Source organism: Cyrtonyx montezumae, unplaced genomic scaffold (assembly GCF_038088225.1).
Source record: "Cyrtonyx montezumae isolate F1298 unplaced genomic scaffold, pur_monq_1.0 scaffold_3, whole genome shotgun sequence".
In the NCBI taxonomy this organism is placed as follows: domain Eukaryota; kingdom Metazoa; phylum Chordata; class Aves; order Galliformes; family Odontophoridae; genus Cyrtonyx; species Cyrtonyx montezumae.
Genome location: NW_027072034.1, coordinates 42468268 through 42485465, shown reverse-complemented (window position 1 = coordinate 42485465; position 17198 = coordinate 42468268). Strand labels below are relative to the sequence as shown.

Here is a 17198-nt window from a genome sequence, read left to right as displayed (position 1 = left end):
TTCCCAAATTTTGGAATACATCATCATGTAGAAGCTTTTCCTCTCCCATAGTTTTTATTCTCTATTTTTTCTTTAAAAAAATAATAACAAAAAACCAACTACCTGAAACTAAACACAACATTCAAGGTAAGAATGGACATCTCCCTGGATGTTGATTTCTTATTATAGAGAAGAACACAAACTAATTCCAAAAAAATACTGATAAGTCCACAAGGGTTGAAAGGAACACTGCACTGAATGCTAACAGGTTTTTTCCACATCCAGAAAAATACAAAGTTGTTATTTTTCCTTCAAATAGTTAAGAAGCTATAACCTGGCAACGTGCACAAACAGTCTGAAGTATTCCATCCAAATTATTAGCAGATATGCCACACTAAACATCCTCAGCAGAAGCATTCCTGCAGCCATCTTTACCTGCTTAAGATGAAACCAGAGGAAAAAAAATTAAGAAGACGCAGTTGACAATGTTGGTGCTGTTCCCATCCAAGGGAGCAGACTTTTGGCTAAATCCAGAAGCCAGCTGAGCAGACTGCAGGTGATCCACTCTTCTGTCACCACCAAGTGCCTCTGCAATCAATCAGAATCACTATAGGGACACAGGAGAGAGGAAAGCGAACAGATTTTAAAACCAAGAGGTAAAAAGTAATTTTTTTTTTTTATTTTAGTGTGAACAAGTATCTTTGAAGATGCACCAGAAAACTGTGTTTTAAAACAATTCCATGTGGGAATAATATGTCCTGCAGAACACCCTTAAATAAGCTCCAATACCTAACTGTAGTAATGTAATACCAAAGGTTGCACACATTTTCAAAATCAGCTCATGGTTTGGCATTAATGTTTAGAAGTCAGAATCCATTAGTTTACAGACAATCATGACAATCCAACAGTAACTTCTAAGTGGAAAATAAAATAGAAAAAAAAATTTCTTCGGTTACTTTTTTTTCTCCAGTAAGCAGTCCATAAAAAAGAAATACAGAGGTACTCAGAACCACTGGCTTCCTTTGGAAGAACCATTCCCTCTTACAGTTCACATCAGAATTCTATGATCCAGTCTCAAAAGCAAGCTGAGAAAGGGTTAGTGCCTGATAAGTGCATGAATAAAATTTCCCTTCATTTGGCCACTATCACTGTTACAGAGTACTTGTGTTTTCTGTATGTGTTGATAAACATCAAAAAATGCTAAACAAGTCACCACACACTAAACCTTACCATAGAGATGAAGTAATATGTTTTCTTTTACCATGAAGCTGTAGACTTGAACAAAACAGCCATGAGTTATGAAAGTCTTGAATATGGAAAGGTGGGTGTTGCCTCTCAAATGACTGCTACATTTTAAAGAGGCTTTGCTATATATTTTATAGGAAATATACAGTGTAAGTATGGGCATATGTGTGTGTATCAGTGCATTTACACACTCCTATACCCTTACACTCAACTACTTTATCATAATTAACACTCATTATTCAGCAAATTACCCAAATCAGTGGTTAGACTAAGCCTGCCAGCTTGGAGAGCAAATCATGTCATCTGCAAATGTAATGCAAATTTTACATTCCAGATGAAGAATTTGCCAAGCCTGAGAACTGTCACATTCAGAAGCACTCCATCAGCAGAGGAAGCTGACCCAAAACTATATAGCAGGTTTCCTTCCTTCAGTCAACCTGACGCAGGTGTTAAATACACATACAGGAGCTACTGCAGCTCTGTGTCCCAGGAGCTTCCTTGCTTCTACCACTCTGGGTACCTGGGGCCATGTGTGGCTGACTACACAAAAAGAGCCAATATCTGGGATGCATAAGTCCTCCTACCAGATGAATCCAGACCAACCGATCAGCTTGAAGAGAAGGCTTTGCCTGGGATTCAAGTTACAGTGTTATTTTCTTAGTGAATAAAGCAACACGGTACACAGGGTTATTTAGCCTATGCAATGTCTATACAGTTTGGTATGGGGAAAAAAATATTAACAAATAACAATTTAATTATAAGAGCTGTTATCACACTGTCCACAAAGTCAAAAATGAGCAAGTGAAGAGGGAATAAAATGATTGGATTTGAAACATGAGACAGCCAATACTGTCTTTATTTACCTAACTTGTGCAGAGATGAAATGAAAATAAGAGTGAACTTACTTCCTCCGACAACTTGTGAGTCTGCATCAAGTACCCATTAGGAAAAGGGGATCTAGCACGAGAAAACTAACTGGGGAAGGGGATATAAAGCAGCAAACTATACCAGAGAAAATCAGAGACAAACTGTTCTCCACTTTCCACCAGATTTGGAGCTGGAAAAAGAATATTTTGAGCACTGGAGAGAATAAATGTCAGCTGCTGTCATTGCAGCTTGGTAAACACATGTTGATCTTGTCATATTTTATGCAGCTGAAATCAATTTCAGCCATTTTGAGCTAATGCACAGGGAGATAGGTGCTGTGCCTTCTAATTACAATGCTGCTCATTGCAGCACCAAACTATGAACCATTTGAAAAATTAAACTAATGCTGCTTTATCTTGTCCTGTGAAATAAACATTTTAAATGTCTAATGTGAGAACAGGATTTTCCCTTTCGAGAAGCAGAACATAGTATGAGAAAACAGTATGATCTCCAATATTAGTGGCTAATGAACATCAATGAAAGGGAAGTATTTCCACAGCATGCGCTTTTTGCTTCAAGGCCAGAGAATACTGTGAGGTCAAGCTGTACTCTAGAAAAGAGAGCCAAAAGCAGATCAACAGCAGTGTATTTTGCCATTAATACAAAGTACTTCTGCTGAGCTAAAAGATGACGCACTAACTTCTAGAAAAGTGAAAGTTCCTCCCCCTTAGGCTTTATGTAGCAGGCTGTACTTAAATGCATTAAACAATTTATCTATATACTTGGCATCTAGCAACAGAAAATTAACATAAAAGAAAGATATTGGAAGATGGTGGATTAAACATGTTAACTAAAGCAAAACAGACCTGTACTCCTCCTACTGATTACACTCCAAGAATTACTTACAAAGTAACATTAGTAATCCAGACTGATACCACCACCTTCTCTCACTTACATTTTCAGTGCTGTAAATACGAGCTGGAAGGTAAACATCACAAAGCACCTCAGCAATAGATAAGGGCTGCTGACATGCCTTATATGTATAAGGAATTACAGAAGAAATGTCGGGAACTGAAAATTTGCTGTATATAAACTCCTTGAAGTATACTTCTCTTTGTGTTCAAAAAGAAATAACCACAGTGTTTGAAGTTCAAAAAGAAAAAAAAATAATAATCAGGCTAATTAATACATCTATAAAACCTCAATTTCCAGCTTAAAAATAAAGAGCATTTGAAAAACAGGCCACTAATACTCTTCAACTAGTTTTTTGTGGTTTCAGAAGCAGCAGAGATGCACTACAGTATATTCTTTAAGTAATGTCATTTCTCAGTTCAGAATCAGAGCATTTGAAAATTATGTAGCTCATTAGACAGCTTCCAGAACCTGGAGAACTTGTACATGAAAAGCATATAACCACAAGTTTACTGAGATGAACATACATGCTCATTAGTGAAAAATAAATAATTTATTTAAACAACATGTCCCTAATTTGTCCTGGACAGTTCATCTCCTACAGTACATGAATTAATGCCTTGGACAACTGCTCTGCCCTCCTGCTTATTAAATCATATTGCAGTGCTAGGAAGGTCTGGGATCCTTCCTAGGTACATCAGGATGCACAAGGTGCTTGAAAGCTGCATCTTGAGAGTACTTGGTTTTGCAGGTGTTCAGGCAAAGCCACATTACTCAAAGGCAGGCTAACAGGCGCCAAATGCAGGAGAGGGTAGAAAGGGAGATGGCCAGAGGAGCCAGAAAAGATGCACTGAACTTCAGAGGAGCTGAAGCAGCCTCTTCTCAACCCACCCATCTCCACCAGGATGCCTGCCTCTCCCCAAAAACCTCTCATGTGTGGGGTTCTCACACAGCCTCCCCACAGGCAACTAGAATGGGAATATATTTCTCCACAACCTCCTGTAGCAGCTCCTACTACCATACCACACCTCTCACACTACCAACTCAACATAACAGAGCTTGCCAAAGGAGCCCTGCTTTACTTCCCCTCCTGCCATCATGCTCCCTGAGGCCACATCCTCCAAACACTTCCTCCAGGGCAGTTTAAATCATAGAATCATAGGGGTTGGAAGGGAACTCAAGAGATCATTGAGTCCAACCCCCTGCCAAAGCAGGTTCCCTACACCAGGTCACACAGGTAGGTGTCCAGGCGGGTCTTGAATATCTCCAGAGAAGGAGACTCCACAACCCCCCTGTGTAGCCTGTGCCAGTGCTCCATCACCCTCACCATAAAGAAGTTCTTGCGCACATTCGTGCAGAACCTCCTGTGCTGCAGCTTCTGTCCATTTCCCCTTGTCCTGTCTCCACACACTGCTGAAAAGAGTCTGGCCTCGCCACTTTGTCCCCCACACCTCAGATATTTATAAACCTGGATCAGGTCCCCTCTCAGTCTTCTTTTCTCAAGGCTAAAGAGACCCAGTTCACTTAGCCTTTCTTCATAGGGGAGATCCTCCAGGCCCTTCACCATCTTTGTGGCCCTCTGCTGGACTCTTTCCAAGAGATCCCTGTCTTTTCCATACTGGGGAGCCCAGAACTGGACACAGTACTCCAGATGAGGCCTCACCAGGGCAGAGTATTTTCCCACAGTATTCTCCTGAGGAAACTGGCAGCCCGTGGTGTGGACAGGTTCACTCTTCTCTGGGTGGAGAACTGGCTGGAGGGCCGTGCCCAGAGGGTAGTGGTTAATTGGAGTTAAGTCCAGCTGGCGTCCTGTTACGAGTGGTGTCCCCCAAGGGTCAGTTTTGGGGCCCATCTTGTTTAATATCTTTATTGATGACCTAGACGAGGGAATTGAGTGTACCCTCAGTAAGTTTGCAGATGACACCAAGCTGGGAGGATGTGTCAAACTGCCTGAGGGTAGGGAGGCCCTTCAGAGGGATTTGGATAGGCTGAATAGCTGGGCTGAGCTCAATGGGATGAGGTTCAATAAGACCAAGTGCCGGGTCCTGCACTTTGGCCATAATAACCCCATGCAATGCTATAGGCTTGGGGCAGAATGGCTTGAAGAATGTAGAGAGGAAAAGGATCTGGGGGTGTTGGTTGATGCTCAGCTTAACATGAGCCGGCAGTGTGCCCAGGTGGCCAAGAAGGCCAACAGCATCCTGGCCTGTATTAGAAATAGTGTAGCCAGCAGGAGCAGGGAGGTGATCATCCCCCTGTACTCAGCTCTGGTACGGCCGCACCTCGAGTACTGTGTTAAGTTTTGGGCCCCTCACTACAAGAAGGACATTGAGGCCCTGGAGCGTGTTCAGAGAAGGGCAACAAAACTGGTGAGGGGTCTGGAGCACAAGTCTTATGAGGAGCGGCTGAGGGAGCTGGGATTGTTTAGTCTGGAGAACAGGAGGCTCAGAGGAGACCTTATTGCACTCTGCCACTTCCTGAAGGGGGGTTGTGGTGAGGAGGGGATGGGCCTCTTCTCCCTGATAAATGATGACAGGACGAGAGGGAATGGCCACAAGTTGTGCCGGAGAAGATTTAGATTAGACCTGAGGAAACATTTTTTTTCTGAAAGAGTGGTCAGGCACTGGAATGGCCTGCCTAGGGAGGTGGTTGAGGCACCATCCCTAGCGCTGTTCAAGAAGCGTTTAAATGAGGTGCTAAGGGATTTGATTTAGTAGTTGGGTAGGGATAGTGATAGGAGGATGGTTGGACTAGATGATCTTGTAGGTCCTTTCCAACCTTATGAACCTATGAACCTATGAGTAGAGGGAGAGGATCACCTCCCTTGACCTGCTGGCCACGCTCTTTTTAATGCATCCTAGAATGCCATTGGCCCTCTTGGCCACGAGAGCACACTGCTGGCTCATGGTCAACCTGTCGTAAACCTGTCGTCAACCCAGGTCCCTCTCTACAGAGCTCCTCTCCAGCAGGTCATCCCCCAGCCTGTACTGGTGCATGCAATTATTCCTCCCTAGGTGCAAGACTCTACACTTGCTTTTGTTAAATACCATCAGGAAAAGAAATATACCATCAATCAGTTTTCTGCTGGCCTCAGTCCCCAGAGTAGCTCACTATGATGTAAGGTGCATGTAAAGCTTTATAGGGAAAAAGGTGAGAGAAAAAAAAACACAAGACGGTAAAGATCAGATCTCACAGCCTTGTGAGGCCTACTGGCGTTGGCTGTTACACCAGGTTAACCACACGATGGAAGTGCACTCCTGCACTGGGAGTCTACTCCTAACTCTTCCCCACATTCTCAGCTCCTCCATATGCTTTCTGATTTTGAGGGGCTTTAGGTTGGTTGTTTTTATGTGTGCATGAACGTTTTTGGTTGTGTCTTTTCAAGCCACAGTAAAGCGCATTCCCAATTACTATAAAATTTGTAGTAAAGTTATCTGCATTTAGGGGAAAAAAATAATAAAGTCACAATCCACAGCACTCCTGGAGAGTGGGGGCTGAGGCTCACCCTGAGAAAGAATACCTTCCTAGTCACAGTGTTTCCAAATGTAGCCAGAGCACAGGAAATCAGGGACCTCCTTATTTCATGTTCCAGTAATTTAGTTGCCAGAGATCCACCCCAGGGAAGGGTAGATCCACAAAGTGACTAATCAAAAAAAGAAAACAGAAAAAAAGGTTCTCTGTTTTAATGCTGAATTAATTCTTCCTTTCTCTTCCCTCATAGCAGTCACACAGATTACAACACACCAATTAATTCAGGCAGCATTATGGAGCAAATAAACTCCTACGTAGACAACAATGCAAGTTCATCTTCGCATAAAGCTCAGCCAGCCTGGAACAATTGCTTCAGTACGCTCATGACAAATAAGCTCTCCTTCAATGCAGCAATCATTAACTTTCTTTCTTCAGTTTCTTCCGTCTCCTGTCCTCTGCCACTCCTCCCCTATTATCCGCTCCAGCCCCTATTCACTCTGCCCTCAGAGCAGAGTTGTGAAGTACAGAACATTCCCCTCATGCAGTTCTTCGTCCCTCTTGACTCTCTGCCCTGGCAGAGGAAAACTGCCCCTTGTAAATATCACAGGCAGCATACAATGCAGAATGCAAACTGAAAACTCAGGCAGGTAGCCAACCTAATGAGAAAGCTGTCTGCTTCTTTACCCTAGGAAAAAAATATATATATATACATTTATATATTCAAAGATAAAAACAAATGTTTTAGTTAAGATCACCTGAGGTTTTCAGCCCATTAAAAAATAAATAAAAACAAGAAAAGCAGATACCTTTAAAGCATGACTTCGATTAGTAACTTCAGTCAAAACACTTGTGAGTGAATGTTGATCACTTCTGCCTGAATACATTAACTGCACTTGGACTTGATTAGTCACATCACACATTCCAAACGAGTGACACTTGTCTTTTCCAAAGTTGGAACAGCTGAAGCACTGCAACCCACTACACACTGAGCCACTGAGCAAAGAGCCCACATCTTGCTAGAGCAGATGAGGCATTAAAGGGTACTGCTAGTAACTTTTTGTGGGCATAAAGGACTAATGCCGCAAGCAAAGACAAATCTGAACTTCAGCACCTTTTGGGCTTCTGTGCAGCTGTCACCTCCCCACTCTTGAGGTTCATGTTGTAATATGGATGCATCAAGAAAACCAAGGTTGTAATAGTCTAATTTACAGCAGGTCCAAGTCAGTGCCCTTGTTCAGTCTTCTGGGTGGATATGAGACATCTCAGCACTAGCAATTTTGTAGATACAGACAATTTCCAGATTTTTCCTCAGTTCTCCTCTGCTCTATTTCAATCAAAGACAGAGTTCAAGCGAAATAACACACCTCGGATTTGTAACATGCCTGGTTTATTCTACACTGTTGATGCAGCCACTAAAAACTTCAAGGAACATTCACAGCCACAGTACAATGGCTGTTTTGCTCTCTAAAATACAAGCACTGTCAAATCTAGAGCAACATAATCATAAATTAAAGAGTAGAAACTTACAATAAAATGGAAAATCCAGTCCACCCCTCTGCCCCCCGTAAAAAGCCAAAAACCCACTAACACAAAACGTACATAACACAAAAATAAAATCCTGAAGAACACAGGAGAAACTTCCTTGGCTTTTCTGGTTGTTAATGAAAATCACCAAGCGTTTTCCATCAACTGACATATACATGCCTTTTGTATTTATTGATATCTTAAAAAAAAAATAATCTAAACCCAAAATACCACTGAGAATTAAATCAGAAAGGGATTCCCTCTTAAAACTTAAGCTTACAGTCAAACATTCCTTCTCTCCACCATCTTTCTTTTCCTCTGTACTAACCTCCATTTTACCAATGAATGCCAAAATCCTGCAAGGTACCTCATCTTCTCAAACTCCCTAAACTAAAAACAATACCTGACAATTCCCCTCACTAAATTCACAGTAGTTAAAATGAAATCTTGTGCTGTAGCCCCTGATGATAATAAGAGAATTGAAGAAGAAAATAAAGTATTTTATACAAAGCCATAAAACTTAAAACAGTTGCAAAAACAGCCAAGTCAATCACCATTTCTAACAAGATTTCTAACAAGCTAGATCCTGATTTAGGTAGGAGGCAATTTTAAGTCCTGGAGTACTTTATTTTTCCAGTTCAAATGTACTTTCATACACATATAAAATTTCAGCATTGCTGAATTCACTGAGACTTCAGCAGGCAATTAATTATTAAAATTTATACTGTTGGTACTGTTGTTTACTTCATTTCAAGTCAATGGAATAATTACCAGAAACAGAGTCTCACATATTCTTTTCAAAGTCTTCATATAACATTCCTTCAAAACCTGTACAATCCTTTGAGTTCAAAAGTATCTTCATAAGTTCATAAGTTCATAAGTTCATAAGGTTGGAAAGGACCTATAAGATCATCTAGTCCAACCATCCTCCTATCACTATCTCTACCCAACTACTAAAGGTACTTCAGAAAAACTTCGTGATTTCTCATGATTATTAGAAGTAGCTTTAAGTAGAGTTTCATATTAACAGAAGTCCCTTCTTGTTCCCTATATTTCAAACTCTGATTTCTTACAAGCACCAAAAATTTCCATCTTGCTTTAGAATCAAATAGGGTATACGCAAGCAGTCTTGAAAATGACTAATTTCATGTACATGTGAATGGTCTCATCCTTTTTAACAGAGCTACTTGAGCATGTCACTGTTAACCAAAATCACTTTTCCCTTTTTCACATTCAATTTTTTTGCATCCTTCCCAGACGATGGCTTATTTTTATAAGTGGTGTTAGCTCCAGCATGATTTTACTTCATCCCATCAGTCAGATACTCAGCTGTGATACACTGACATAACATGAAAATGCTGTCAAGAATAGCAAAAAACCCCTTCTCTGCCATATTACCAGCAGAGCTGAGAATATATATTTTCCCCTCATTATTTCAGGTAATGGTTTATATTTTCTACAAATAGCTTGCTGCATTTCCATAATGACCTAGAATGTTATAAAATATGGAAAGAAACCCTCATTTTGCATTTCTGTAATGTTTTAGGAATATCCTTCAATTTAACTGGAATTTCCCACATGAATCTTTCAGACTGATAACAAAATCAGCAGGTTTCTAAAAACCCAGGAGAATTTCATGAGGTTCAACAAAGCCAAGTGCAGAGTCTTGCACCTGGATCACAGCAACCCTCACTATCAGTACAAGCTGGAGGACAAAAGGATTGAGCACAGCCCTGACAAAACAGCCTTGGGGGTACTGGTAGATGGGAAGCTGGACATGAGGCAGGAATGTGCTCTCGAAGCCCAGAAAGGTAATCGTATCCTGAGCTGCATGAGAAGTATGGCCAGCAGGGCAAGAGCAGTGATCCTGCCCCACTACTCAGTGCTGGTGAGGCCTCACCTGAAGTACTGCATCCAGATGTGGTGTCCTTAGTTCAGGAAAGACATGGACCTGTTGGAGCATATCCAGAGGAGAGCTACAATAATGATCAAAGGGATGGGACACTTTGCCTGTGATGATGGGCTGAGAGAGCCAGAGCTATTCAGCCTGGAGAAGAAAAGGTTCCAAGCAGGCATGAGAGCAGCCTGTCAGTATCTAAAGGGGGGCTACAAGAAAGAAGGGGATAGACTCTTCAGCAGGTTCTGTGGTGACAGAACAAGGGGAAACAGTTTCAAAGTAAAAGAGGGGAGATTTAGATCAGATATAAGAAAAAGTATTTTACGATAATGGAGGCAAGCCACTGGCACAGGCTGCCCAGAGAAGCTGTGGGTGCCCCATCTCTGAAAGTGTTGAAAACTAAATAGGATGGGGCCCTGGGCAACTGGAGCTAGTGGACAGCAGCCCTGGGCAGGAGGGTTGGAAACAGATGATGACCAAGGTGCCTTCCAACCCACACCATTCTATGATTCTGTACAACTTCTCAAACTGTATGAGAACATTAACGATCAGATTGACTTAGAAGTACAAATACAAAAACATTAGAACTGGTTGTGATGATAAAAGAAATAATTCCCACATTCCTGATTCAACCCTGTCACTAAGGGCTTGACACCACAGAAGAAAGATACCAAAAATTATACTGCACATGCCATGATTGTTCGTAATTCATAACTTCTAAGTTGTCATTCCATCCTATTCTGTAATTATTAGGGAAAGAAGAGGATTAAAAATATTACCTGTGGACTTTGAGTTTCAATTTTTTTTCCTTCCCAAATACTTCAAGAAATAAAGTTGCCTCATGTCACATCCTTTAAGCACTGTATCTAAGCAAACAGTATTTAGAGAACACACATATTTAGAAGAGTTGCATCATCATTCACTGGCAACTTGACAAGTTTACAGCAGTCCATAACATAAGGAGTGTTTTTAATAAATCTCTAAACTGCTGAAGCTGTTATACCATAGAATATTACTAACACCGTAGCCACTAAAGCACATATCTTTATTATGTGCCAGCTAACAAAATAGATGAATAATAAAATATAAGGTAAAGCTTTTATATTAATATGAATGGATAAATGTTTCATTAAATGTAGCACAGAAGGAAAGGTGAAATGAATTTACGGTTACTTGAATTATCATCCAATATAATAAAATCCTTTTTAGGATTAAATTACCTTCTTTGAACATTAAAAAAAAAAGAAGATAATCATAGGGTTTCTTACTGACACATTCTTTTGTAAATACTGAAAGTAACTTACAAGCTATGATATTGCCATTCCAAAGAGCACTGATAAAAAGTATTCCAATAATAGTACATACTATCACTTCAGTAACTTATGTATACTTTTAAGTGAGTCTCCCTTGAGGTGCTTTTACAAACACCACAGCAAATTAGCACAGTGATAAGGAAACTCAAGAGCAAAGAAAGACATTCTGACAAACCGACAACAAGCATCCAGAAATCTCCTAATATTGCTTTGAAAAAAAAGTCAACAAACAAACTAAATCATCTTGGAATATAAAACCTGGAAGAAATACCTATTCTTGGCCACATACAAACAACTAGACCACAAAGCCAAGCAATCTTGATCACCATAAAAGCAGGGCCTCACACCCACAGCCTACAAACACACCTTCTGACTTCATAGATTTTTAGGAGCAAACCTTTCACCCCAGCTTGATAAGACAGCTAAAGACAGGAGGCCTACTGAGAACAGAAGGTGAGAGCAGGGCTGCAAAGGCTACAGAATTAGACAAAAAGCTTAAGACCGAGACTCAAACTTTGTACTGATTTGTTTCACTTTTATAAGCAGTGAAGACCCAGAAGTACAATTGTTTGAGAAGGCAGCAAGTCATTCTACCTGATCATGGATGGCTAGCTACACTAAGACAAGCACAAAAGATGACAATATTAGATTTACCCCCCTCAATGAAAAAGGACCCTGTGAGGGTCCCTATCTCCACCTCACAGGGAAAGATCTTACAGGAATTTAGGGCTGCTCTGTCATTAAGTTGATCTCATGGAGCACAGTAGGAATATGTCTACTCACAGCCACTTTCTGCAGAATAAATCGAAGGAACTCAACAATAACAACAGTAACACAAAACCTAAGATCCAGTTATGCTAAATTTACCTACCACCTATCACAGATTAGCATTACTGTTAATGATGGCCCCAATCTGGAGGGTCACTATCATCACTCATGAGGGTGGTACCTGGACAGATGTGTGAAAGTTCTGTATTGTTGTGAAAGTTCTGAAACTGAATCTTAATGGGCATCACCAGAAGAGATACTGCTGACTTTCTAACCAAACATACATTCCACGAATACAGGCTTTAAACTTTTGCCAACACCTGTTCACTGTTCCAGCCTATTGTTCCATGGTTCATCTGTCCCATATAGACTAGATTCCTGACACTGTGCCCTTTGCCAGGTTTACCTAGGTCTGAACATACTCCCTTTCACACTGGGCAGGGCAGCAGCATTCCTCCACTCCTCATACCTGCAGTAAAAAATCACAGCTCCATATTTACGCTCTTTCTACTCCTTCTCCAAGCAGCTGCTAAAAGCAAATAAGAGAGAACACTGCACAAGGCAGACTCCCAATCCAAACTAATCCAGCAATTTTTGTGTGCACTTTATCTATCCTACTAATCCTCCTTTCTGAATTACAGATGCTACCACACTGGACATACTTATGCAGCCCACACTACAAAAATATTCACCTGCTTCATGCAGCTACACGTGATCCATTAAGATCTGGCAATCATTTTCTATATATAGACATTCATTAAAAGAGCAGGTTGTTACAACTTTTTTTTTACAGAGAATGGCCCCACAGAATTTATACCAAGACAATTATTGCCAACTATTTACTAGATGAGTGGAGAATTCTGTGCAAGAATTTTCAAAACCAAGCTTCCTGCCCACGGCAGGATGGTTGGAGCTTGATGACCTTTCAGGTCTCTTCCAACCTAAGCCATTCTGTGAGCCTACGAATTTCTGAAAAGGGGAAGGGAGAGAAGCTATGTCAATGAAAGTGCAAACAGTATTTCTAAGCAATGCTTTTGTTTTCAGTGCCACAATGGACATCTCCAGTCTTTACAAATCAATAGAAATTTCATCATGAACATCTCTATTAGATGTATGGAATACAATGTGACAGACCCATAATGGCAAAAATAACAAGGGACCCTCCCCTCCTCCTAGAGGCAGTCAGATACAAGCTACTGCCCTTTGCAGATGACAGCCATCATATAACCGGTTTGGCTTCCTTACATTTCTGCACACCTCTCCACAGCAACTGTGGACAAGTGCTGAAGGAGCTGCAGAAGTGAGAGTCTCTAAACAAGGTATCACATGGAAAACTGCACCAATTATTAAAACACAGCAAACTAATGCTACATCAAATTTTCCATCTGGTAGACATTATTCAAGAGTCCATGCTCCATCTTAGGGTTATTCTAGGTGAGAGCTCTTAGACACTAAGTTATCAAGGAAAAAATAAAATTCTCACCATTTATATTATAATTACACTACAGCATTAAGAAGTATCCCTTTGCAGTCACCATGCATTACATGCCTCTGTCACTGCCTGCGGAATCAAAGCCCCTGGTTTCAACACTAAGAGTTGACTTGCTACCTCAAATGAGAAGATCTGAATGCACAGTAAAATAGAAAGGAGACTAAGTCTTGAAAACATTCAGTACCAGCCAAATCTGAAACAAATTTCTATAGGTACTCTGTCTGAAGATCACCTTCTCAGTTAAATACTGTTTGTTGTATCAGAGCTTTCTTTCAGAAAGGCCTTTCTTCCAACAGCTGAGGAAGTGTTGGTGCTTTCAACCTGGACACACTGAGGTATTACAAACAGGGTTTACAGTGAAGCCCACCTGCTCCACAAAGCTCTTGCGAAACTGGAACAGATAACTAGCTGTTACCTAGGAAACTGCAAGTAAAGTCCTGTGTAAACTATTAGGTTGTTTAACAACCAGAAAATTAGAAACGAAAAGAGTAGCTTGGTACAGAAATGATTTGCTGCGATCTACAAGCAAACTTGATCTCTGAGTGCTTCATATCCTCAATTCCAGTGAAGCTGGACACAAGCTTTGAAACTCATGGTTTCATTTCAGAAGAACTTTCAGATCCCTCTGGAGAAATGCCATGATCTGCCCATAATTATTTAAACACAAACCTCAGCTTTGGCAGAGTTCATGCCCTCAGGCATGCAGAAAGCTACAGCCTTTGTACACCAAGAAAGACCAAGCCCTACCACGTGTACAAAAAAACTTCCAGGTACCTTGCTCAGTAACATCTCCAAGAAGCATATCCCTTTGACTTAACTCAAGCATGACAACTATGAGACATGAAGATCCAGGAGCTTATCTAAAATACAGCTTACAAACAAATACGAGAGCTCAAGCATTCAATTATCTAGAAATAAATAGCACACTACACGCCCTGCTCCTTGTCTGTTCTCACGTATTTTCCCCTCCTTCAAGTTTGCGCTGTAGTTACAGCTCTGGCGGTGTCAGCTGGGAGCATGAACAGGGAACGCCATGCAGACTGAAGTGATCCAGCCTGCACCTCACGTCAGATCGCTCGGAGCAGGCTGAGACGATGATGTGCTTGAACGAGAGCAGCTGCTCTGCCCTGGCAGGGCCAAGAACAGAGCTGTAATCACAGCCAGGCGCAGCAAAGGGAATTGGGGGATAATGGCTCTGTTTGTACCTGTGGCACTCAGTGACTTCCAGCCGTGCAGTATTTGTTTCTAAGGACCATCCATCACTGTGACACTCTCCCACCTGAGCAGCACCAGAGCAAGCAGCAGCTTTGCCTTTCCTCATCAAGGCCCTTCCTTTTGCATAACACACGCTTTCATTCCGTGCCTCGCAGACAGCAAGGGCTACGGTAACTATGGTGTACCAACACAAAATCATAAGAATTCAGAGCACTCCTGGTTACCGCGATCGAAGCTAAATCCTTTAGGAAGATTATCCACACCAAAACCCTGAAAAAAATCCCACAGCTCGAGCACTTTTATACCACATCTCCCAGGCAAAGCGTGGTTTAGCCCTCCAGTATCCCTAACTACAGAGGATCGGGCTAATGGGGACTGTGCCCCTTCACCCCTGTGGGCAGCCCGGGGCCTGGCAACTCGCTGCCAGCGCAACAGTGCAGACACGGACCGCAACTCCGAGGCCGCTCGGTGAAGACGTATTCGGGAGAACGCGTATACCTTCACCGAGCAGCAGTGGGAAGCACATGCCCTCCACTCGCTCCCCAGCGTTCCCCGTGCGAAAAAGAGGGGCAGCGCTCATCATCTGCCGATGATTTCACCGCCTCTCTAAAAATATCGTCGTGGAGGAGCCGCGCTCAGCGCGGAGTTGCGCCCCTCCCAGCCCACCCCTCGCCCAGGCGCTGTCCCCCTGCCCGCGACCGCGGCCCCTCTGCCGGCTCCCTCCGCCGCCCCTCTCGCTCGCAACACTTCTGGCCGCTCCTTCTCGGCGGCTCTCCCGGGCGGGCACGGCTCTCTCCCGCCTGCCCGCGGAGGGCGGCGAGCCGTCCCGAGCGGAGCGGTGCCGGCAGTCTCCCCGCCCGAGCCGGCCCCTCGCCCCGCTGCCGGGGAAGTTGGGCTCGCATCACCGGCGGACACCTACCCGGAGAGCTTCCCAAGCTTCACAAAGCTAAACACATCCATCCATGCGGCCGGCCGCTCCGCCCGTCGCTCACTCCCTCACTCCAGCAGCGGCGGCGGCAGCTCCATGTCGGGAGAAGGTTGCGTCCAGCAGCGGCAACAGCCCTCGCACAGGCAGCAGCCGGCGGCGGCACAGGCTGCTACCCCCCTCCGGCGGGGAGCTGGGCTTGCAGCATCTCGCAGGAGCGGCGTTCAGCCGCACGCAGCCCTCCTCCTCCTCCTCCTCCTCCTCCTCCGCCTGCCCGGCCCCCTCCTCGGGTAACTCAGGACACAGGGGCTGCGCGGCCGAAGGATCGCCGTCCGCCCGTGCCCCCGCCGCCTCTGTGTCGCGGCTCACGAGGAGCGCGGCGGTGTACGGAGGGTGGGGAAGCGGGAGTTTCTCCTCGCACCGCTCCTGTGGAGGAGTGGAGGGCGCAGGCGGCCGCTGCCCGGCCGAGCGCCGCCCGCTGGATGCTGCTGGAGGCGGCGCCGCGGGAGCGGGAGCGGGCCGGGCCCCGGGGACTCGCTGCGCGCCGCCGCGGTGCTCCCCGGCTCTCTCTGTCGGCACCCGCGCTTCTCTCGGGGCCGGTGGCACGCGTGAGAGGGAGAGGGGACGGGCGGCCCCGGAGGGTGGAAGAAGGATCCCCCGCAGCTGACAAGGAGCCTGCAGCTTGGAGTGCTTCTCCGAAATCGGAAACTGTGGAAAGCAGGCAGCTCTATCTGCCACAGTGATCACACCACTCCAGGGTGGGGAAAGGCCCGCTGGGTGTCAAGAGTGGGCGCTGACCGGCAAGCAGGGCGTACATCCATCCATCAGCCTGGCTGGCAAGCAGCCTGTGACAGACCTCTGTCTCTAAAGAGATCTGGAGAAATGGAGTCACTGAATCACAGAGCCGTGGGAGCTGGAAGAGACCTCTGAAGATCACTTAGTCCACACCCCTTGCTAAAGCAGGTTTTCCTGCAGTAGGGACTCCTCTTGATCAAACATGTCCAGGCCAATTCGCAGCAGCATAAGTGCTCTTCATCTTACGTTTCGCAGATGAATGGCGTGTCCTGATGCACGAGCAGTGCAGACACAGTGCTTTATGCTTTTGCCCTGTATCAGACTTACATACAGGCTCTCGAGTTAGTTTGCTTTCCACGAGCTTCTTTTGAGTGAGCAGGACAGGAAGGTGGTGAAATTCAGACTTATCTCCGTGCAGCACTACAGCACAATGCACGGGAATACATTTTCTACCAATCCAGTCTTTTTATTTGTGTCTTTGCTAAATGGGTTGATAAGCCCTTTGCTTCCTGCCTCTGCATTATTTCTTTCTCTTTTGTGGGCCTGTGCCTACGCTGTCCCGCCACGCCAGACATGAGCAGAGAGCCAAACAAGCAGGCTCTAGCAGCCAGGTGAAAAACAATGCATTTTTTTAAATATTAAAACTTGTATTGATAGGAGAGCAAAAAAGAACAGGCAGTACGAACACTCACTGTGAACTGAGTCTCAAACTATTCTTTAAAACAATAATAAGAGAGAATGATTGATCATCTATTTGCACTGAGAGAACATTGAGCCACCAGCTGCACAACACTC

At 43.9% G+C, this 17198-nt stretch overlaps 1 protein-coding gene across 1 annotated transcript in view; it reads right to left on the bottom strand.

Moving 5' to 3' along the window:
• Positions 1-15945, bottom strand: part of FRMPD4 (FERM and PDZ domain containing 4) — a 302810-nt gene extending 286865 nt beyond the window's left edge. Inside the window, exon 1 of the mRNA XM_065741419.1 lies at positions 15603-15945. Within this exon, the coding sequence (XP_065597491.1) occupies positions 15603-15643 (41 nt within the window). The 5' untranslated portion in view covers positions 15644-15945. The remainder of the gene's footprint in view (positions 1-15602) is intronic.
• Positions 15946-17198: the final 1253 nt, after the last annotated feature.